This window comes from Tachysurus vachellii, chromosome 6 (assembly GCF_030014155.1).
Source record: "Tachysurus vachellii isolate PV-2020 chromosome 6, HZAU_Pvac_v1, whole genome shotgun sequence".
NCBI classification, from domain to species: domain Eukaryota; kingdom Metazoa; phylum Chordata; class Actinopteri; order Siluriformes; family Bagridae; genus Tachysurus; species Tachysurus vachellii.
This window is the reverse complement of record NC_083465.1, coordinates 9588582-9612945: the sequence shown is the minus strand read 5'-3', so window position 1 is coordinate 9612945 and position 24364 is coordinate 9588582. Positions and strand designations below refer to the sequence as shown.

Sequence of the window (24364 nt, the reverse complement as noted above, 5' to 3'; positions counted from 1 at the left end):
CTACCTGCAGGAGTATGTGGGTTCCCCCACTTTGAAGACATGGCCACAGAGGTGGGAAGGCTGGTTGCTCTGCTCGAGCTTGGCTAGCCCGGTTGAAGGTTCTTCTCCACACAGATACCACTCCATTGGTGTCTGTAACAACAACTGGGCCAGCAGATCCTCACTCTGAGGGTTCAGGTTGGGCCCAAGACAGTAGATCTTGGGCACATAACAAGCCAAGTGCTGGTAGACATCTTTGGGCAGGTCTGTTGCCTGAAGCCATTTCTGTAGCAAGCACAGCAGAGGTGAAAATTATTGCACGGTTGAATTTGAGTGAATCCTGTTTTGTTACTCCATTTATAGTTTCCACACAAATTAGTAAATCATACAAATGATATGATTGAACATATTACACAAACTGGTCTGGTTTTCAAGAAGCGCATAAATGAACAGACTATGTTTATTTATTAAGAAAATATGCATTCAATTCAACATCCTGTTAATTTCACATTATCTTGAGGCTTCAGTAATTGCTTGTGGTCAAGTAAATCCAAAATACTGGTATTAGTTCACTCTGATATGCTATCTTTCTTTACCATCAGTTGACCATCAGTTGACCATCAGTTGACCAAGTAACAGTAATAGCTCCCAGTGATGATAAAAAAAACAACAACAACTTTTTGTTGCTTCAGAGGAAGAGGATTATTGGAAAACAAGTGTGACCGAGGTAGGCAGGTCTCATAGTCCATGCAATAGATCCAAAGCTCAAGCGACCAAGATTAAAACTGTATCTAGAACAGTGAGCCTAAGAGTAGCTGACTTCAGAGCAGTATGGCAAAATTCAATGGACAATAAAAATGAGCGCAAGATGCCATGAAATGCAGACACCATGAACATGGGTCAGAAAAATGAGCTTGCAGAAAAACTGTCATTTTAGTGCATTTCAGACAGGTTCGCTTCCTTCATTATCTCTTGACCGAGATCATAAAAACGTGGTCCTCACTAGACCTTTTCAAACCCACAACCAGAAGCAGGCTTCCATGAGAAGGGCGGAATTTTTAAGTTTCGGTTCCAAACGCGGTTCCGATGCAAAGACGGGCAAAGCGCTATAAGAGGTCACTTTAAATAGCCATGTCTTACCTCATGAATATTCATTGATTTACAGTCACGCAACCAAATTAACGCAGCTTACCACAGAAATCAGTCACTCACGCTGCTGTGCTCAGGTACGCTTTGTGTTAAACATGTCTAAAAAAAAGTCTAAAGTTTGGATTCATTTCCAAAGCTACAACAATGAAGCAAATCTACCCCCTCTGAGAGGGTTTGCTCCACAGCTGGAGATACAATAAGCCAGGAAAGGTCTCGTCTTCTCCCAGAGAAAGCAGACATTAATTTTTCTTCAGAAAAAATTAAAAAAAAACTGTTTTGCTAAGTTGTAATATTGGATGTTAAATTTGATGTTGGATTTATTTAAATTTAAATTGATATAAATTGAAATGCTCTGTTTAAAATATTTAAAGAGTGATTAATAAACACAAATGGAATTGTTTAAGTATTGTGCATTATTTTTCACATTTCTTTTATTATGGAATCGGAATCAGAACCGGGAATCGTAAGGCAGAAGTGGAACCAGAAAATTTCTTTTGATACCCAACCCTAGTTAAATAACAAGGTGTTGACATCACCTCTCTTACAGCTGTCTGACATCCTCCTGAAATACAGAAGCACATCACATCTACTTAATAACTTCCATGCACAGTTGAGTAAACAACTTCGCTCTTACTTTGTACATTCTCATTCCTTGCAAAATTAACTTCTGATTATGTCACTAACAATGCAGGAATGTGTGCACACAAAATTATGACCACCTTCCTAATATTGTGTTGGTTTTTGTGCTGCCAAAACAGCCCTGACCTGTCGAGTCATGGACTACACTAAACCTGCAAGTTGCGTGGTGGGGCATCCATGGATCAGACTTGTTTGTTTAGCACATCCTAGATGCTTGATTGGATTGAGATCTGGTGAATTTGGAGGCCAAGTCAGCACGTCCAACTCGTTGTGCTCCTTAAAACTCTACTGAACTGTTTTGCACTGTGGCAGGGTGCATTATCATGTACATGGTCTCCAACAATGCTTAGGGGGGTAGTAAGCGTATGGATGGCAGGACCTAAGGTTTACCAGCAGAACATTTCCCAAAGCATCACACTGTCTCTGCCAGATTGCCTTCTTCCTATAGTGCATCCTGGTGCCTTGTGATCCCCAGGTAAGAGTCCCATGATCCCGCCCATCCATGAAAAATTGAAGAAAACATGATTCATCAGACCAGCCACCTTCTACCATTGCACCATTGTTGGCCCTTTCGGGAGTGGACAGGGGTCAGCATGGGCACCCAGACTGGTCTGCTTCTATGCAGCTCCATACGCAACAAACTGCAATGCACTGTGTATTCTGACACCTTTCCATCAGAAGCAGCATTAACTTCTTCTGCAATTTAAGCTACAGTAGCTCGTCCATTGGATCGGACCAACGGGTCAGCCTTCGCTCTCTACGTGCTTCAATGAGTCTGTCGCCTGTTCACCACTATTCCTTCCTCTGACCACTTTTAATAGATACTGACCACTGTAGACTGGGACCACCCCACAAGAGCTGTAGTTTTGGAGATAATCAGCGTTATTCACCTAACCTGTCAGTGGTCATAACGTTATGCCTGATCGGTGTGGATTAAATTAAGAGACCGCTCCAAATTTTCCTTAAATCAGCATCTCTACATGAAATCCAACGCAGGCACACCTAATTCTGCATAATGAAGTACTGGTGAGGTGATCAACAAAACCAAATCTTATTTAACAAGGAAAGGTATTACTTAAAAATTAACTGCAGACAAATGCTGCCCATAATAGTTATTAGACCATAATAATAGACCAGAAGTGGGAGGTCAATAGAGTTGGAAAGCAAAGAAGAGATCGATTCTGGCTTTCCTGGAAAAGGGATACAGTGAGTGTCAGGTTGCTTCTATTCTTAAAATTCAAAGACAGAGGTTCATAAGAACAAGGTCAAGCTTCAGAGATTTGAGAAAACAAAGCTACAGACCGGCAGAGAATGAAAACAACTCTCCACTCACTGGGATGACAGACAACTCAATCAAATATCGCTCAACAACGGCAGTATGACATCAAGTCACCTACAAAACGAATGGCAAACGGCAGCGGTGGAGGAGTGCACAGCATGGATGAATCGTAACTGGCTCCCAGGTAGCAGGGCTAAAGTCATGCACAGCTAGAAAAAAGCCCTTCATCAATGAGGAGAAAAAGCAGAGCCAGACTGAAAGGCCATAAGTATTGGACTGTAGAGGACTGGAGTAAAGTGTCTTTCACCCAGTGTAAAATTTAGTGGCAGATCATTGAGCATTTTACTCAAACACATGTCTATAAATAATAAAACCAGAGAAGTTGATAAGTTGATTGCAAATACAATAAATAGCAGTAAAATGGCTTTAGTAATCACAGCAATATCAACTGTGTTATATGGCATTGGCAGCAAGTTAAGACAAAATATAAAAGTGATATTGTGATAAAAAAAATAATAAATTGTGGTTCTTGCCCTTAAACTCCTGTGTTTATCTCTACTGTTCCTATAACAAAGTATTCTTGTGATAGTGTTATTCCTTTTTAGCTAATACAAGAATGAATGGGGGGAAAAAGCACAATTTAAAACATTTCTGCAAATATCGCATTTCTAATGAATGTTATATATCCTACGCATTAAATGTTCCTTAAATTATAATAAATGTATGCGGGAATAAATCAACAGGATTTTAGAGAGTGAGAAGATGCCTAAGGAAGGGAGGAGAAGTGTTCTAGTGCCAATCTTTAAGAACAAGGGTGATGTGCAGAGTTGTAGCAACTACAGAGGTATAAAGTTGAGGAGCCACACAATGAAGCACTACAATGAGTAGTGGAAGCTAGGCTAAAAAAGAAAGTGGATATTTGTGAGCAGAAGTATGGCTTCATGCCCAGAAAGAACACTACTAATGCAATTTTTGCTCTGAGAATGTTAATGGAGAAGTACAGGGATGGTCAGAAGGAGCCGCACTGCGTCTTTGTGGATTTAGAAAAAAGCGTGTGATACGGTGCTGAGAGAGGAGCTATGGTACTGTATGAGGAGTGTCAGGAGTGGCAGAGAAGTACATCAGAGTACTTCAAGATATGTATGAGAGGAGAATGACAGCAGTGAGATGTGCTGTAGGTCAGACAGAGGAGTTCAAGGTGGAGATGCGGTTACATCAAGGATCGGCTTTGAGTCCCTTCTTGTTTGCTATGGTGACGGACAGGTTGACAGATGAAGTCAGACAGGAATCGCTGTGGACAATGATGTCTGTGGATGACACTGTGATCTGTGGTGAGAGTAGAAAGCAGGTGGAGAAACACCTGGAAAGGTGGAGGTCTGCTTTGGAATAAAGAGGAATGAAAGTCAGTCGTAGTAAGACATTACATGTGTATGAATGAGAGGGAGGGAAGTAGAACAGAATCAAAGGAAAGGTGTACAGTAGTACAGTAGTGAGAGCAGCTATGCTGTATGGGTTATAGACTGTAGTAGTGAGGAAAAGACACGAGGCAGAGATGGAGGCAGCAGAGATGAGGATGTTGAGGTTCTCTTTAGGAGTGACGAGGATGGACAGAATTAGGAACGAGCACATCATAGGGACAGCTCAGGTTGGCTGTTTTGGGGACAAGAAACAAGACAAGGTGGATATATTGGTAGAAGGATGTTGGAGATGGAGCTGAAGGTAAGAGGTCAAGAGGAAGGCCAAAGAGGAGATATATGGACGTGTTAAAAGAGGACATGAAGTTAATTGGTGTGAGAGTAGAGGATGCTGAGGATAGACTTATTTGGAAACAGATGATTCGCTGTGGTGACACCTAAAAGGAAAAGACGATAGTAAGAAGAAAATGCATTTGAATGCCAAGATTCTGTTTCTTTAGAAAAAATTCCAGCACACCTTTCAAAACAAGACATCCGTGAGAAAAGTGGCACAAATATAATTCCGAGCATTCTGATTGGACAGGAGGCAGGTTTGATACAGACTCAATGTGATTATCTTCAGTTTAGCGGGTGTAGTGTTAGTGGCCATGGTCAGTTAGCCTAGGGTTATGTAAACTTTTAGCCTCAAGTCTAGCATCAAATCTGGTCTCTTTAAAATTGTATAATGCTACTTTTAATATGTTAATGTGAAAAAGGTATTAGGCTGAAAGTACAAAAGGGATTACAAAAGAAATGTGGCACTTTTTTGACCAACTAACCTGGATTATTAATCACTAAATACTAATGTATTAAAGGCTACTTAAATTTGATGGTGTGTGTGTGTGTGTGTGTGTGAATTTCCTTTTAACCTTCTGAGCACAAAGTTGTCCTGTAACAAATTTTCCAGATTTTCTTTTGTTTCTTTGACACAAATGTGTGCAAATGCCTATAAAACTGCATACAAATAACATTTACATATATACGTTTTCTGTTTATTTTCCCAGGATTAAATATTACTGTGAAAAATAAAAACCTAATGTTACTATGACTCAACATACTAATAAGGTTATAACACATGCAAATATTTCTACAGTTAACAAATTACTAACTTGTTTATCTGTAGTATTTTAATGTCAAGTAATGACTTGTTTTGCTCAACCTCCAAGAAGTTGGCTTGTATTTGCATTACTAACCAAACCACTGCTTTGTCAAAAAAAAAAACAACCCCCAAAAAAACAAAAAACAAACCCACACACACCAATAAAATACACGCTTAATAAAAACAAAGACGATATCTTTGAATAAATGTCCTATAAGTGCAATGCAGAGTTATAGCTAGCTTGTCTGAGTAAAGAACAAAGCCAGTGTGTTAATCTGTTTCCTCTGCTTTGACACATCCCTACAGTTAGCCAGTTAGCCAGCTAGCTAGCTACTTCTACATTAAAAAGAAAAACAGTATATAAAACACACAAGTCTAATAAGCCTGCTTTCAAAAGCAAATAAGAAATCCCTGAAAAGAAGACTAAATATAAATAAGGAATAAACGCTGCTGTATTAGATAATTAGTGAGTGAGTGTTGCTGACTGCCTGCTAGCAGAAAAACAAGTAATCAAGCAGGCTAGCTAATCATAGCGTTAGCATTAGCGTTAGCATTAGCATTAGCCAGGACTCAGCGAAAGCTACCCAAGCAGCGGAGAAAAACAACCCGAGTAGAAAATCTGAAATATCACCACGAAACAAAGAACAACAGCGCTCTCACATACACCAGTCGAAAGCGTAACGATTTGTATATACAATTATAAAACTGTCGCTTACCGCAGCGGTGGCCTTGGAAGAGAAAGTGAGGAATTCGCTACAGAGAGCAGTTGGTGATTCCCGATCAGATTCAGCCGCCGCCATGTTTCACTTCACTGGCGAGCGAAAAGCGACGGAACCGGAACTCAGCCGCTCATATACAACTTCTGAGAAACCGACTAACTTTATTTTTGCTGACTAATGAAAAACAGATAATCGGTTTTCTGGTAAATCAGATGCATGTGGACGAGTTTCTAACAGCGTTCTATCGTTGTCATTAAAACACGATCAATGATAACGTTTGGCAAAAGGACCACATAAGCAGCTGTCAGAGAATCATCTAGAAAAGAAGCTAGAAACCCTGCTTTAAAAACAATCCGCATTGTTCTGTAGTGTAAACACACTAATGAATATCTGCCCAAACACCGTATCCTGGTCACACCAGCAGATCTGGGAGAATAGAATACTAATTATATTAACGTTTTATACTTTATTAAGTTACTGTGAAAAAGGTTTAAGGTTTTTAAAAAAAATGGATTTTTCAAAAGAATCAGAATAAGAAAGAGCTTTATTGCCAGTACATAGAGACAACAACACAAAGACAATAAAAATGACATAAAAAATAAATAAAAATAAATGCACATTTTAATACAAATAGACAAAATAATAATAATAATAACAATAAATTAAAGCTGCAAGCAGCATTTCCTGGGTTCAAGCGTTTAAGGCCTTTAGGGAGTTTAAGGCCTTAAAGGATTTTCACATACACAAAGTGACAAATAAACAAAGTCATATCGCTGAGTCTACAATCCTCGTGCGAAGCAAAACGAAGTATGAAAACATACTTGGCAATAAAGACCATTCTGATTCTGATTCTGATTCTGAGACTTTGCCTTACGAGTCAGCACAAAATTGGGTTTTTGGACCTATGGGCACAAACGCGTTTTGGGGCGCTGAAGCGCCCCAGATTGTCCGATTCCGCTGAGATTTTGGCCCTGAGTAACTGTGACCAGTACTACCATCTGACCAAGTTTGAGCTCTCTAGGGCTTACGGTTTGGGCTGCACGACCGTTTCTAGGGTGGAATAATAATAATAATAATAATAATAATAATAATAATAATAATAATAATAATAAAAATCCTGACAAAAACAATAGGTTTCCAGTGCTTCGCGCTTGAACCCTAATTATATAATATAATAAATTGTATGGACAGTTGTGCTATAGATGAGAGAATGGAATGGAATGGAATAGAATACAATAGAATGAGATACAGGGATGTATTAGAATGGAGGTGGTAACACAAAATATCTAAGATAATTGCGCATTGTTATTGCGTAATAGGGAATATTTAACTGGTCTTGAGGTAGATTGTGCTGGTAGACAGTAACCCAAACAAAACTTTGACCCGAGTGTGACAGCAATATGACCTGCTACCATGGCACATAGTTGTATTAAATGTCTAGTTTACCTTCACTGGGACTAATAGACCTAAACATGTTCCAGTATGACAATGCGCATGTGCACAAAGCAAGCTCCAGGAAGACATACATGTGATCAATGCATGTGTTAGCACAGCAGCAAAGTGTTACCTGTTCTCCTAGGAAAGTGAAAAAAAATGTAAGTGTTATTCAGAAGGAAAGAACAACAGCATTAATGGATTATTTATTGTTCAGACATTTAGCGAGGAGTGTTTAAAATAATCGATACCTTTCTTTTAAAGGGGTAAATCTAAGAATGTTGTGTTGACACAGTAGGTGTAATGATTAGAACCAATAATATATATTTGATAATACCGTATATTAGAAAAAAAAGTCAATAGACAATTCAAATTTATTTGTATAGCGCTTTTAACAATGTAGCTTTAAAATAAGGTTAATATAAAGAATAATATAAAGATTAATATGATACAAAAAAATGAAGATTCATATTAGATATATTTAAAACAAATGAGAAATATTTTATGAGAAATATTATAAAGCAAACATACAATTTCAAACTCTTGACAAACAGCAATTTATTTGAAGTGCTTACAAGTAAAGCACAGATAGACTGACATATTTTTACAGATACAGGTCTGTTAAGCACAAGCAAAGTAATCACTGTATTTCCACACTCTTGGATAAAACGGTGTCAGCTTGATAGATAGAGAGCATATGGCAGATGTCGCTGCACTCTTTGTGACATAAAATGCATTTGAAGGTTGCACCATTGCCAAGATATTAGTTTCATGCTGTGCCACAGTCTGAGTGCCATTTCCTCACCAAAACCAAATTTCAGCCCACAATGAGTTTTTGGCTTACACTTACCAGCCTCCATCATAGTCTCCACCACTTCCCACATCCTGCTTCATCTTTTGCACTTTTTCTTGATCTGTTTTATTTCATTTAGAAAATGCAATATTAAATTGTATAAAACAAATTGCATACAAGAAGTCTGATATACTAATTTATTGACCATACTGTAAAACTGTGTTGGTCAAGGACGAAAACCAATACATAGTTTAAGCTGGTACATGTTTGTTGAATATTATGATTAAGTTTGTTTTCAGACTGGACACATTTGCTGAGGTCCAAATCAGAGTGCGATTGTCCCAGCAGCACTGGTCTGGTTTCACTCGATTTTATTGAACCCCAGTGGATTTGCATTCATCTTACACCACAATTTATTTATTTATTTATTTAATCATTATTATTATTTTGGTGCTATTATGCACATCTGGTCACCACACATCTTCGGTGTCTTCTCATCTTCTCTTGTGATACATGTGTTTTGTGGAAACTAATGATGATCTCGTCATCAGCTAAAACACATGCACAGGCTACTTTACTTTATTAAGTGCAGACCTGAGCATGAGTTTTTATGTTTAAAGTATTCGCGGCATATTTCCAGCACAGATGAACTCACACCACCTCCTACAGGTAGTCTTGGGTTTACATGAGAGCTTTCATATTAGCACTTATCTGTGATCTCAAATTAAATCCAGTGAATCCGGCTATGTAAATAATGTAGCCAGCATACCGAATATATACAAATTACCCACATGTAGCTGAGAGTTTGTTATAGTTAACACATGCTTGTTATGTTTCAAATGGATTGCTTCTTGTTCAACTTCAAAAACACTAAAACATGGCTCATTCCACCCTATGGAAGCACTGCTGAAGATGAACTTGGCATGTCGGCAGCTGTGAATATAAGCACAACAACATAAGTGCTTCTAAGATACGGTATTCATCACTCTATTTCATGGATATTATTGTGTGATTGAGACGTCAAACAGCACGGTTCTCAGATTTCCATTCCCTTTTTCCTGCACCAGCATGAGACAGCACTTACATGATGTAGGATTTGACTGAATCAGCTGTAGCACTAATCCCTGGAGAATCTTTACATCTTCCCTTAGGTCTTGCAGATCCTGAATCTGCTGCTGTTGGACTTTCTCCAGTCGCATTAGACTGTTGAGATGTTCTTGTTGAGATGAAAAACTATTCCATCTGTGAGACAAATTGTATGCTTGTATTCATTGTTTAATCAATTCAATTTAATTACATTTGTGAAAGGCTTTTAACGTTGGGACATTGACACAAAGCAGCTTTACAGAACATACGTATAGTACAAAAAGTTTATTACACAAAGATTAATTTTATACAAAAGTTCAAGATTAACATTAGACACATTTAAATGTGCTTGTATGTATCAACAACAAGCAAGCCTGTGGCGAGTGTGTCAGAAGGTTACTATTCAAAATGATACACAATGAAAAATGAGAGCATATGATAGCATTTCACTGTAACATCAAGTCCCAGATAAACTCACCTGGGAGATTTGGTACCTTTGTTTGTTTCAGCTGGGTTCAGTAGATTGGCCTCTTTTTGTATGGACAAGTATTCATCCAGAGTATCCTGCAGCATTGACAGAATTAGGCTCATATATTCTATTCGTCTACCGAGTGGCATTTTGATCATTTTGATGAAAGGAATCATAAAGTTTTCTTAGGAATATTAATACACCTGCCCATCATCAGAAAGACACTACAATGGAACCACCACAGACCAGATGTTATTTGTTTAGTGGGTATGGGTGTGCCAGGGTCAGGTGTTTGAGCCACTGTGTATTTTTATTTTCTTTGAATTAGATACCAGAGATGTTCACAAGATGATTTAGAACAGATTAACTAGGCTCACAACAAAGTTTCAGATGCAACTCTTGATGTAACACAAATGATTAGAAGCCATCTTTTTGGGTATTTTTCGTAGCTAAAATATATACATGCTACTTTAAAAATTCTAAACTATATGTATTTTACAATGTAGTGAAACTCTGGAAAATGTGAATTTGTGGCTTTTCTTTCATTCTTGAATGCCAAATAATGTTGACCAGACTGGTGAATGAATTCAATTATTATTAAAGACAAGGAGGTTCCAACTTGGGGACAACATGTGCTATAGGGTTGGTTTGATGAATTCACCAGAGCTAATTGTTGTTTTATTGTGCCATAGCTAATTTGCAAAAAAATGTAAAAATATTTTCATTTCAAGCTTTGTGTGTTGCTTGTTACGGTCAGTGAAATCACAGCTCCATTTTGTGTACTTATTTATTGAGCATGAGTGTAGACTATACCTTAATCTCTGCTGTTAGTTTCTTCATCTCTTCATGGTGATCTGGATTTGTTATGATGTCATAGTCGTAAAACTCTCTGAGCGGGGCACAAGAAGTGTGGATGTACTGTTTGTCATAGAAATGGCGCAGGTGAGTCATGGATTCTTCTACCTGCAGGATGATGGAAGCCTGCTGCATCACTGCGTTCGCCAGGGCATTCTCATATACTCTAGAAAAACAATGCGCAAAACATTACTTTGCTTTACTGAATGCACAAATAACGGAATTGGCTGGTCATAAGTGGACTATTACTCTTACCTTTGAAATGTGTCTGAGAGAAGAGCAATCATTAGGTTGACACACAGAACAGCAGACAGGGCCAGAAACGTACCACAGAGCAAGTAAGCCATAACAGTGTCCACAGCCACCATGGCATCAAACTCATACTCATCCACCAGGGTTATACGGTACAGACTGTAGAGCATCTGTGGCACTGTTTGCATGCTAGGTACAGCTGTTGAGCCTTTGTGCATGAGTGGGAACGTAACAAAAAGAATATTACTTCATAGGAAATGTAAGCATTTGCAAAATTAGTCAAGGTAGTTGAATTTGTTGATTGTTGTCACCTCCAAATATAATCCAGAAAGCACAGGCATATGGGACATAGATCTCTGCATATAAGAAGAGAAAGCGCAGCACATCACCCACTATCTTCCCCAACATGACAATGAAGGGACCAATAACCCTATGGATTTAAAGGAGGAAAATCATGATATGAAACTTGTAAATTGTAAGTACTCCAAATTGGGGACTTTGACCATATGGTTAACAAGCCACTGCTGACCAGGTTTCCATAGTTTCTCTGCTATTGAGTGGCCTCTGAATGACCATGGTTACCTAAGCACAAAGCAGGAACCACCTGTAATGTGCAGCGAAAGCTGAGAAAAGGCCATTGGCCAGATGTTACTATTCTCCAAGCAGAATGACCTCCAAGCAGGTGTTATCTTATCTATATGGTTGAAAATGTCTATCTAATGAGAACAACCTGGTCTATCTAATGAGAACAACCTTCATGACAGTGGGTGTGACTGAGTGTGATTACAGATTTCAGTTCTCTTGGACGCATCTTTGTGCTTTACACATTTCGATTCAGTCAATTTTTTTCTACAATGCAATTTTTCTCAGACTCTGTAAAAATAAATAAACTGAGGGCAGTTAAGGCTATGGGTTGTTGATCAGAGTATCATGGTTCAAGCCTCAGCACTGCCAAGCTATCACTGCTGGGCCCTTGAGCATGGCCCTTAACCCTCGCTGTATCATGGCTGACACCGTGCTCTGACCCCAACCTCCAAAGTTAGGATACAGGAAGAAAGAGTTTCACTGCTGTGTGTGTATATATATATATATATATATATATATATATATATATATATATATATATATATATATATATACAGTATTAATTAGATGGAGAATGTTTGTGGATGACAATCTTCAGATCAAGCCACAGTTTTTTAATTGGATTTAAGTCTGCGTTTTGTTGCAAACCTTTTGTTCAAGCCATTACTTGTAGTTTTTGTCCTGTGCTTTAACTGACTATCCTGTTGGGACATAGTGTATACTTTACCACTAAATGCAGATTTCTGCCTTTTATTCTGGCTATTATTTATTTGGCAGCATTAACCCTGTGATGGCAATAAGACTCTTCTAGATCTTCATGCTGAAAGCCAACCCCAGGGCATGATTGTACCCCCAACATTCCAGTAAAAGAATGCTTTTGCTGTAGTCTAATCAGGTCACAAAATCTTTTTCAAAAAACATCTAGATTTTGTAACATAGCCTTTCTTAAATGTAAAAATGGACTCTTGTACACTTTCTCTACATTTTTCTCCTCTTTTATAACTACATTTATGACTTTTGGCCAACAACCCTTATCTAGAACCCTTTTAGCTCACTTTTAATCCACCTGAGCAGTTGTTAAAGGCCCAGTAGTGGCAGCTTGGTGATCCTAGGATTGAACTCACAGTAGTCCAACATCTTAACCACTTAGCTAACACATCCACCTTCTCATCATTAAAATCTCAATCTTCAGTTTTAACATCTCAAATCTTCAGTTTTAACATCTCAAATCTTCACAGCTGGTCTTCAAGACAGCAGGACTGATCTGACTTATATTACTGAATTAAAACGGATACAGGTGTGGCCTGTTTAGCATATTTAGCATAAGCTCTAAAAAAAAAAAAAAGAAAGAAAGAAATACGAATTTAGATTGCTGTAAGAAAGGGAGATGAATACTTAAATGTCTATCAATTGATAAGCATTCGATACTTATCCATTATCTTTTGAATACATTCTGGAAGCACAGATGCCAATGCTAAGTACGTCACGTAAGAGCAAATGATTTGGAACATGAATTACAGAAAAGAAAGCAAGCACATAAAGGTAATTCTCATTACCTAAATGCTCTGACATGCTTCATCAGCCTGAGCCAGAGGAAGATGACGGCCACAGCAAAAATGCGCAGGCTATTCATTCGTAGTGTCTGAGAGACCAGGTAAACATCAGCCAAATGAAGACCCAAAACTGCTATCAGCAATGCGTACACAAGCCAATCAAATATATTCCTGGAAATTGAATATCAATGTAATGTCCAATACAAAATCATGTACATAATTTGCACTTACACATATATTCCATGTTTTGGGTGAGGGAAGGATTTCAGAATTTTACCAGGGGTCTTGCATGTAGCTTCCCTTCATGTTGCGAATGAACTTAATCTGACCCTCAAAGTAGCATCGTTCCTTCAGGAAGTCAAAAATAAGTCAAATACATCTGTGTTATTTTTCTCAGGTAATTGGGTATGCGAATCATTAGAAAATTGAATTTATTTTCCAGTTCATCAAATTCAAAAATGCATTTTTTATTCAGAAAGGCTGTACTCAGAGATGATGACTTAATTTTACAATGGAAAGATCCTCTACAGTCTACAGTATATTCAGAGTTAGCTCGCATGAGATCTGGAATTTCTGGTGAGTCCGCAAGTGTCATTTTATACTGTACATTTACCCTAATGTTCTTGCCTCTGAGGTGACCAGATTTTTCTTGTCTTGTGCTCTTGTGACAGGAATTTTTCATGTAGTTATGTCTAGACTACTCATATTTAAAGATACCCACTTTTCTTTAACAAAAAGAATTTGGGGGGGAAAATGTGGCAGACAGATATTTTCCCCCACATTTAAAAAAAGCAGAAAGAATTTCCCCCCCAGTTCTCAGTTCCTGTATGTTGCAGCATTAATGTGAGAGTGTAAAAAACTGTTAGATAAAATTGAATATATTTTTATTTTATATTTTTTTATTTTATGAATAAAAAGTAGGCAAAGGTTCTATTCATGAAGCCAAACAGCTACATTATATGACTGCCATAAAAGCCTATAAAAGCAGCATAAAAACACATCCTGTTTTTTTAAGCGTGTCGGATTAGAAATAGATATTTTGTACCACAAGTGGCAGAAAGTGTGAACCCTGTCCTCTATGATCAATTATTAATTTTTTTATTTCATTATTTTAATGTGATATTGGGCACCAAGTAAATGAGACAATGAAGATCCAAAATTGATGTCATGACACTTTTCTCATGCGTTAATTGTGCTATTTTTATATTTCTAATGAATGAATTGTGCCCATGTTTTGGACCGTTTGCACTCTTTTATGCCATGATTTAATGTATAAACTGGCTAAGCGCTCATCTGTGTCATGTACAGCTGTAGTTTCTAAATGGAGTTCCTAAATTAGTAAGTGATGAGCCATAAAAATGAGTCATATGATTAATTAAATGAGGTGAAGTTCCAGTTCACTTCATGTTTCATGTAATACTGCATGTCTTAATACCGAAGTGATGTCAAATATTTCAGCATGCTCTTAAAAAGAATTGTGATATGTTATGTTGTGATATTTAGAATTTCATAATAACCTCTGGCCACATGGGGTGTGTGCAAGCCAAATCGTCATTGAGCCTCTGTTCACACCACTTCTGCCAGTCTTTTAGCTTTCTAACCGAGCGCAGAATCTCCATCACCTCCCTGTACACCTCCAGCACTGTCAACCCTAGGGCTATCATCACCACGAACACACGCCACCAGTCCTGTAGAGAGATGGTACAGTATACACAAACGTCTGCTAAAGTGTCTGGCTATTTGTGTATTGTTACATATCTACTATATAGGGTTAAACAGTGTCTCATTACCTGAGGGAAAACATAGCGTTTGCTCTCCTCTGGAGACACGGACACAGATATGGCCACCGTGGTCCAGGAAAAGATAAATAGAAAATTGAGCAGCAGAAGAATCCATGTTCCAAGTCTATAATCAAACAGTTTTAGATCCCAGTTTAATTAATACTTATTTTATGGCTAAGTAATGCTTTGACTAGAAAGAGTACAAATGTTTAACGTTGAATTTACCTGCCATACAGGTTCCATTTGACTGAAATGAGCTTTAACACTACAGGATGCATAATGAGATCTAGTTTCCCTTGATGAACAATGAACTCTAGCTGTTGAACAGTGAGAGAGTACGTTATTAGTATTGATCACAAGAATTGGCTCTGGGTATATACAAGAACTCAAAACAAGAGAATGATGAAGTCTTTTCAGGCTGATGATTGTGTACCGGCGATGTTGGCTCACTTCTGGTTTTCCCTACAGGGAAAAAATAGAATACAGAATTATTTTTTTAATATTTGTATTTTCTCAGCAATGTCACCGGCTCTCATGATTCAATCATGTCGCTACCTTGTGATCTTTTCATCTGTGCTCGCTCTGGCTCCAGCAAATGAAGGTAGAAGAACTGCTGGCGTGTCATTCGGTCCTTCACATGAAACTGATTCAGTGCCAGATTGGCCTGCGGAGGACAAACGAGATCTGAGTCACGCTGAGAATTCTAGCGTATGTGAACTTCTTATACAGCTGGATTATTGACACTGACCACAGACGTCATCTTGCCGATCATGGCAGTGATGCACAGCTGTCCATCAGCGTCCTGAACCCCAGCATCCGCCCCCAGCTCCAACAGTGTGCGTGCAGCTTCACTGCGATCTTTAAGCACACATACACACCTCCTCAATCTTTCCGTTATACTCATCCTTTTAATAGACGAATACATTTAAAAATGTACTTTTTTATATTTATAATCCTTTAAATCTAGAATATTATAATATAGATCTTTATTTTATATTTTATTTGCAGTGGATAAATGCATAAACAACTTTTATTGTACAATAATCTATTTATTTCTGATGTTTACTTTCTCAGAGCTTTAATAAGGTCCTTTTTTAATTGTTAACTGTGATTTTGTTGTATGTGTTCGATCATATTTTATTTCCTCTTCTAAAGTATCTTTAGCTTAAATTAATCACTGCACTGGACAACACATTGCTTTGAAATGTGCTTTATGATGAGCTTAAGATCCTGTGTGGTGATTTGAAACGGACTGTGCATGTAAGAAACCCCTCAAAAATCACACAGCTGAAAGAATTCTGCATTGAGGAGTGGGGGAAACTTTCTTCCAGTCGATGTCAGTAACTGGTAGATGGCTACAAGAAACATCTCACTGAGGTTATTTCAGCCAAAAAGGGGAAACACTAACTATTAGGTTACAGGGTGTCCTGAATTCTTCCTCGGTTGAAATACTCATTTTGTTGATTTCTTGATTAATAAGTGAAAAGTGATTTTTGTTGTTGTTTACATGGAAATGCATCACTTTCATTTACATGTACTATTTTTAAAACAAGATCAGAACCTGACATTTCTTATATATTTCTTATTATATTACTCTTTACCTAGTTCTGTGTTGTTTTATGTAGCTCTGTGTCTTTATGTAGCACCGACAGAGGAACTTTGAAGGAAAATTGGAGGAATGTTGTAGGAATGTTGTTTCATATCACTGTGCACTGCATTAGCTATATAAGGTTAAAATGAAAATAAAAGCCTCTTGACTGAACTTGATGTTGCACTATTTCTTAATAGAAAACGTTACCTAGGTTGGCAGCAAGCTGTAGTGGAGTTCTTTGTTTGTAGTCGTGTGCAGCAATATCTGCTCCATTCTGCAGCAGAATCTGAATCGCCTCAGTAGCGTCGTTCTTAGCAGCAAAGTGTAATGGAGTTTGCATGTCTTTATATGTGCAGGCCTCAATGTCAGCTGAAACGGCAGATAGATTGCAACCATGTTATACTTAATAGCTTCTGTAGGCTAACACATACATGTTTGTCATTTCTTTCACAATAAAATAAAAAAAGCAGTTGTCAGAGCAGTTGTTTCTGAGAGATCATTTGTAAATCATTTTAGTTTATTATTGTTAATGTATTTGATTGGATTATTAGGGTGCTATGGTGGTAGGACGTTCTCTCAGCTCCAAGGTTTCAAGATTTATCCCTTGCTTGAGTTACTGTCTCTGCCATGTTTCATATGTTCTTTCAGGTTCTCTGGAACCTGAAAAAAGCTAGCGGACCGAATATGCTAAATTGTGTTAGTTGTGAACGTGTGTCCGTAGTGCCCTGTTATGGACTGCTATCACATTCAGGATTTATTCCTGACTCACAACCAATGTTCCCAGAGTAGGGCCTGGATCAGATGAATAAATGAATAACTTTTTGAACATATGAATGAATTAATTTATATAGAGTGTTTTTTCTTGTGCCACCATTGCTTCCAGCTTGCTAATTAGAAATACATTTGAATTGAACATTTTGTTTCTGAATTTATATATTTCTGTAAAGCTGCATAGTGAAAATGCCCGCTGTTAAAATCTCAATACAAACAAAATTGAATGAACAAATAAACTAATTACTAATCTGTTTAATTTCTTTAGAGGGATCTTTTAGGTCAGCATGCATCATCATAAAATGTGACAAACAGGGAAGTAACAAATCCAATTACTGACATTATTCAGTGTTTAGCCCCAGGAGTAGATTGTGTTCATGCACACCTGAGTGTCCATGAACCCCTGAGGGTCCATGAACCATATCTCAGACCATCATTTTTTTAAGTGGACCAGATGTTGGTTACCATGACGACACCCTTGTCTAGGAAAAACTTGTTTGGGTCGGGTAAAAAGTGCTAACAGATTCATTCTACCTCCTCTTTCTAGAAGAAAGTGAATCATATCTTCATAGTCCAAAGCTGCGGCCACGTGTAGAGGTGTAACCCCAAACACATCAGGTCTGCGGATATCAGCTCCTCTCTCTAAGAAGAACCTCATCACATCTACATTCCAGGCTCGAGAGATCTACCAGAATTTAATAGTTAAACATGCAGTACACACAAATGATCATGTTGGATTCCCTGCATAGATTCCTGAGCATAGCATGCTCAAATATAATTTCAAATGTTAATTTCATTAACACAGCCTGAACCAACAGTGAAATATTTGCTCGTGAATAAATTCCATATCCCATGGCTGCATCTGCGATACAACATCTGATGCTCTGTGGCTGATCATCTCACCTCATGAAGTGCTGTCTGTCCATACTTGTCTGGTGAATTGGGATCGGCTCCATCTCGAAGGATTTCGTTCAGGTACTGCAGATCGACCTGGAGCAAAACAGCAAAATCAATAAGAGCAATGTTCACAAACATAACATACAGTAAGGCTTTCTCCAAGCTTTCTAAAATGCCCCATAACACAGCCCATTCTTGGCCTACATAACAGCACAACAAACAACAAAGATGCTATAATTTACAACCTCATCTGTGTCTTCGTTATTAGCAGCCAACATCCTGAAGTGATCTAGAAGGCGTTTGTTCAATTGGTGCTCTTTGGGAACTCCATCTACAGCATCTTCCTCCCACGCAAGGCCCTTGTACTTGCTGCTTACAGATTCCCCTATCAGCACACAATGAGATTAATGTAAGTGGATAATCTCTAAGCAACTAAAATGCAACAATGTTATTTGCATAACCTCCTTGGCTTTTAAAAAGGTAAGCAAAGTATCATACCACTGGCACCACTAAAGAACATAGGGACTGTAATAGAGTGTAATTACACTAAACTGTTGCACTCTGTACTGATTGCTGATCACTGCTCTGTTTACTTACTGCACAAAATGCATATTGCACAATGCACATATTTTATTTTGATCTATTGTTAAATATCTTATTTTGGGTTTAATAAATATATACACTGATCAGCCACAACGTTATAACCACTGACAGGTGATGTGAAAAAACTATCATTATTCACACTGATTGGTGTTTCCAGTATGCAGTGGATATTATCTAACAAAAGTAAGTGATCCAAGGGAAAAACAACCAGTGAACCAGCAACAAGATCATGGGCACCTAATGCTTACTGATGTGCATGGGGTGTGAAGGCTAGCTTGTCTGGTCCAAACCTACAGAAGGGCTGGATGAGATGTTAGGGTTAGAATTGGAATTGGAAATGAAAAAGGGAACAACGGAAGAAGGTGACCTGGTCTGATGAACCACACATTCTTTTACATTGTGTGGATGGCCAGATGTTTGTCACTTATCTGGGAAAGTGATAGTACCAGCACCAGGGTACACTATGGAAAGAACTCAAGCCAGCAGAGACCAGTGTGATGCTCTGGCCAATGTTTTGCTGGGAAGCCTTATGTTCTGGCATTCATGTGGATCTTACTTTGACATGTAGCAACTACCTAAACATTGCTGCCAGAAGGGTTGGTACTTCTACACCAGGGTTGGTACTTCTACACCACTTTTAAGGCCACACAGTATTCACTAATAACAGTGGACTCTTTCAGCAGGGTAATGCACCAGGGTAATGCACTACAAACATGGTTCAGGAATAGTATGAGGAACATGACAAAGATCAAGGTGTTCAATTGGCCTCCAATTCCCCAGATAAAGCTGGAATATACTGGACAATCCATGGAGACCCCAACTCACAACTTAGATGACTTAATGGACCTGCTGCTAACTTCTCATTGTCAGACACCACAGCACCCCTTCAGTAGTATTGTAGTGTCCAGGCCTTGATGCCTCGGATGTGTTTGGCGCCACAGGAGAAATTAACGGTATGGCCGATTGGTATAGGTTTTCTACATTATTCATGTTCTATAATTATTTACAGTGACGTAACAATAAATATATCTCTGAAATCGGTATTCTACATTTTAAGCAGTCATCGTGACCCTAACTACTTACGCAGAAACCCACAAAGTCAATTATCTTACACTTTAAACTGATGCCTGCCTTGGTGACTGATAAAGTTCCTCAATATAGGTCAAGTACCTGAGAATTTTCTCCTCATGCATTTAAGAGTAGCCCGTTTCCAGCGACCTCGAGCATATGAAGCCCACTGACTAACCGAGCGCGCCATCGAGGCTGAAATTACAGAGGTACGGGAAGCGGTATGTTGTTGCACCGACTGACAACACATACACAAAGTGGTTAAAAATCAGTGATAACAAACTAAAGCTGGTAAGTAAGATATTTGAAAGGTCATTGCTTATTGCAGACTAATGTAGCACATAGACACAGTAAACTGAGGATCCTTACCTGGCTGGACACTGCATCACTGAGCTCCAGACTTGGGTTGTCACGGCCACTGGAAGAGACACGACTCGCTCTCTTCATACCTGGTTCTGATGCACTGAACTGGACTTCTCCTTCACTGACCCACTGCTTCTACCTTCAGACACTTTCATGTATTATTCCTTATTTAACTATTACCTTAGCTAACGTTAGATAATTTAGATTATTACCTCCAGCACACATACGAAGCATCACTGTGCTGAGTGTTTTTAAATCGCAGTTGAAAACTCATTTATTCATACAAGCTTTTAACACGTAGCCCCTGATTCAACTGCTATTTTATGTTCATTGTGTTCTTATATTTTATTGGCTATTGTTGTTTTACTGGAAAGCGCCTTGTGCTCCTTTTGGTTGTTGTAAGGTGCTCTATAAATAAAATTTGATTGATTGATTGATTGATAGATTAAGATTAATTAAGATTTAGATTAATTAGTTGACTGTATTAGGAAATGTTAAAAAAAAGAAACTTACTTGAATAACACAGGTATTAATGCTTGTATAAAAGATAACAAAACAAAACACAAGTCATCCTAATTCACATAAATTAGGATGACTTACGTGAAAGCATATTACTAAACCAAACATCTGAGGATAAATATTGGCACCCATCATTCATAATCACCAAATACATGAATTATTTTAACTCTGGGAAACTTTTGTCTAAATTCATATATGTTCATCATTTAGCTTATTTGATTGAATTGAATGTTTTCTGGGTGCTAACAGATCCATGTAAAGCATTGCCACTTTCTTTTCTTTTTCAATTATTGACATTTCATATAGTAGGCATCTTAATTTTACACAGAAACCACAATGAATCTGTAACACACATTAATTAGTTCATAATTTCTTGCCTATTTTTGGTTAATAAATATGATTTGATTTTGACATCACGTTGACTTAGGAACCAATAACAGAATTTAGATGCAAAAAATAAAAACAAACAATTGAGAATTCTGTAAACTTAAAAGTGGTGATGAACAACAACTCATTCGATTTCAGCTGAAATCGACTTCTACAGATGATTAAAAAAAGCATGTTAACTGTACTGAGCCAAAAAGGATCAAAACATGTTCAATTCTTGAACAAAATGTTCTATTCTTTGCAAATGACACTGAATTTAACTGAAAAACAGAACATTCTGCACAATACCTTGTCACATGCGACGTCTGAGTTACTTGTCTGTCTTGATTATATATTTTAAAAAGACATGTGACTATCAGAGTATTTGAACTCCACTTGTATTTTTTTTTATTCACAGGGTCCGTTCCTAAGCTACCTCTAACCAGTGAATCATAAAAGCATGCTCATGTACTCATTACACAACAGTCCATCTGCCATTAACTCATAAACCTGTTCGTAATAAAGTGCACTGTAAGAGTATTTATCTCATGGCGTTTGATAAGAGTAGAGCTCGACAAGCCAAGAACACAAGCTAAAGCCTGGAATTGTATTTATGGCACCTTTATCTGCTCCTGCATGTCTTAAAGTGCATTTAATCTTCATCATCATCACCGGGCAATGATAGTCATGTGAATCAGCAATAATCCACATACATGCTAATTAACCCTGAAATGACAAATATTTCACACACCAGAGGAGAAGTCTGGGGTAGATCAGTCACAGGCATCAAATTACTGACTAAAGGTCTCTATCCTGGTGAGCGTTTCTTTATTTACTGTCTCATTCCTTCAGTCTCTTTTAGCACTTTAAAGGTTCCTGAAGTATGTGAAGGAATTTTGAGTTTCTCAATAAATATTGCGAATACTGTCAAGCACTTCTGAGAATTCAATATTACAGTTGTATTTCCATAAACTTACAAAAGATCAATAGGGTAATAGGATAAATAGGCTAATGAGATGTCCATAACATTACTAAATATTGAGAAAAACACAAACTGAAGAAAATAAACCACAAGCACTTCATATAATATATTATAAATTAAATTATAATATATAAATAAATTAGAAAAAATAGATAGGATAAATACAGAGAATAATACAAACTAGAACGTACATTTCCTGAAGAAAATGTGAATGGTGCTTGCACATGGAGACGAGCACTAGTCGAGACGAGCATGTGACGTCATCTGAATACTCTTGAGGAAGTTTTCCTTGTGCTGAGTGTTTTGATATGTCACATGTCCATGTTGTGCTAATTATTTTATTTTCACGTGACAAATACACAAAATACACGTGAGGAGGTTCCCCTCATTGTTCTGAGTGTTTTGATATGTCACATGTCCATGTTGTAAAAAGTTTTTTGATTTTGCCTATTTTGGGGGCGGGGCTGCGGCACAACCGCAAGGCCAGTCGGTACACCAATTTAAACCTTTGTTCAGAGTCTCACCCTAAAGGAGCTGGCCGAGTTTGGTGTAGATAGTTCAAAAGCTTGCCGAGTTATAAACCTCCAAACTTTATAATGGGAGTCTATGGGAAAAAAGGCCAATTTGAGACCCAGTACCGGAAGTACCGGTACTCGGATCGCTTATAAAAGTCATAGCTTTACCTCTCCTCAATGAGCCGGTAGATTTGACACCTCATTCATGGGTGTAGGACAAAAGCTGCTGGACAAGTTACGCGCCGAAGTTTTGTCCGGCACAGTAGTAATAATGTTGCTTTGCAAGCACCATTAATAATTATGATCTCTCAAATGAAGTCCAACATATAGCACGCTGACAGTTTTAACAGCTAAAACTGAAAGCCAAATCTGAGCATTAAAGGTCTTGATTACTGCATTGTATTAGGAAGAGAGAGAATAAGACAACCTTCTTCTAAGCATGTGGATTGCATTAGACAAGATACAAAAAAAAACAACAAAAATCTCAATATCATCGTTATAGATTCAGTGACTCAAGGACTTTCATTGAAATATTTTAATAAGATTTAATAGTACAGTATCAGAAGCATGCCAACAAAATGACATATGATTTAAACAATGTGCCTGATATAAATATTTCTATTTAGATTCACATGATGCACAGCTTCCTGGATTTCACTCAGATTTGCATGGCATAATAACACTGATACTCGTTCTAGTTGCAGCTGAAGGCCTGCTGTGCAAATTACCCACAGATACACTTCCCTGAGTATATTCAAGCTTTAGAAATGTGCAGCTCATCCAAACCAGTGGTTTCCCATACATTCTCTATTCCACTCCACACGACACAGCCAGCACCACTGGAACTTGCATTGTGCACGAGGACACACCATGTGCATGCAGCCACCTGAAAATATAGCCAACAAAGATATAGATAGAACCCATAGATATAGATACACATACATACATACATACAGTGAAGTTCAAAATGATAAACTATACAGTATTCAAGATCTCCCCATTTAAAATAGAAAAACTTTGTACAAAAGCTCAGATTTTCCTTCTGTCTAATCTTTTCTATTGAACCATTTGTTCAGACAAAACTGAGCATCGGATTTTATACAAACATGTCGAGTCCACGCAGGTCATGTGCACGTGATCATTCAAGTAAAATTGGATGTACCAAATACTAAGATACTCAGAATGTCTATATGTATGATATACTGCTCCAAAAAAATAAGGAACACTTCATGATCATAGTATAACACCAAGCTAATTAAACTTCATATCAATCCATCCAGTGAAGAAGCATAAATGCACTAGCACTTCTTTCCTTATCTTTTGCATTTTAAAAAAAAACCCAAAACAAAACAAAACAAAAAAACACAACCTTTGACACTTTCTTGTAACTTTGAACAAATGTTTTAAACTCATGGTATCTTAAGTATGTAACAGTGAGCCAGCATTAATGATTCAATGTTAGAGATTTAAGCACTTACAGTATGTACGTCGCTCTGGATAAGGGCGTCTGCCAAATGCTGTTAACGTAAATAAATGATTGTGAATCAGTTTTACCTGCATTGG

General features: G+C 37.8%; 3 protein-coding genes across 9 annotated transcripts in view; all 3 read right to left on the bottom strand.

Annotated features, from left to right (window-relative positions):
* Window positions 1–6470, bottom strand: part of ubr2 (ubiquitin protein ligase E3 component n-recognin 2) — a 29043-nt gene extending 22573 nt beyond the window's left edge. For 5 of the 6 annotated variants that reach the window (XM_060872107.1, XM_060872110.1, XM_060872108.1 and 2 more), the window contains exons 1-2: window positions 6316–6470; window positions 5–264 (exon numbers count right to left, since the gene is read on the bottom strand). In XM_060872107.1, coding sequence (XP_060728090.1) covers window positions 5–264; window positions 6316–6399 — 344 coding nt within the window. In that variant the 5' untranslated portion in view covers window positions 6400–6470. Of the gene's footprint in view, window positions 1–4; window positions 265–1664; window positions 1691–6315 lie in introns of all 6 variants that reach the window. The other variant, XM_060872112.1, reaches the window with a different exon arrangement.
* Window positions 6471–8349: 1879 nt separating this feature from the next.
* si:ch73-193i2.2 (transient receptor potential cation channel subfamily V member 5) lies at window positions 8350–21686 on the bottom strand. Of its 2 annotated transcripts, XM_060872098.1 has the most exons (21): window positions 21614–21686; window positions 20426–20558; window positions 20159–20294; window positions 18631–18770; window positions 18392–18478; window positions 18023–18173; window positions 16925–17086; window positions 15875–15984; window positions 15682–15790; window positions 15560–15588; window positions 15352–15443; window positions 15136–15250; window positions 14863–15033; window positions 13623–13693; window positions 13349–13516; window positions 11519–11637; window positions 11211–11415; window positions 10914–11121; window positions 10110–10195; window positions 9630–9787; window positions 8350–9478 (listed from the first exon to the last, which is right to left on the bottom strand). In XM_060872098.1, the coding sequence occupies exons 2-21, from the start codon at window positions 20501–20503 to the stop codon at window positions 9438–9440; spliced, it is 2436 nt and encodes an 811-aa protein (XP_060728081.1). In that variant the 5' UTR covers window positions 20504–20558; window positions 21614–21686; the 3' UTR covers window positions 8350–9437. The 2 variants fall into 2 exon arrangements, with proteins under 2 accessions (XP_060728081.1, XP_060728082.1); XM_060872099.1 differs by lacking the exon at window positions 21614–21686 and having other exon boundaries at window positions 20159–20251; window positions 20426–20476.
* A 1635-nt stretch (window positions 21687–23321) lies between these two features.
* prkn (parkin RBR E3 ubiquitin protein ligase) overlaps window positions 23322–24364 on the bottom strand; it is a 100385-nt gene continuing 99342 nt past the window's right edge. Inside the window, exon 12 of the mRNA XM_060872097.1 lies at window positions 23322–23687. Coding sequence (XP_060728080.1) covers window positions 23578–23687 — 110 coding nt within the window. The 3' untranslated portion in view covers window positions 23322–23577. The remainder of the gene's footprint in view (window positions 23688–24364) is intronic.

Excerpts from the sequence above, each read along its gene's own strand:
- si:ch73-193i2.2 (XM_060872098.1), bottom strand. The coding sequence starts at position 20,503 with ATGAAGAGAGCGAGTCGTGTCTCTTCCAGTGGCCGTGACAACCCAAGT. Across the intron at positions 18,174-18,391 it reads GACAGACAGCACTTCATGAG|ATCTCTCGAGCCTGGAATGT; the intron begins GTGAGATGATCA and ends AAATTCTGGTAG. Across the intron at positions 11,638-13,348 it reads AAGCATGTCAGAGCATTTAG|GGTTATTGGTCCCTTCATTG; the intron begins GTAATGAGAATT and ends TTAAATCCATAG.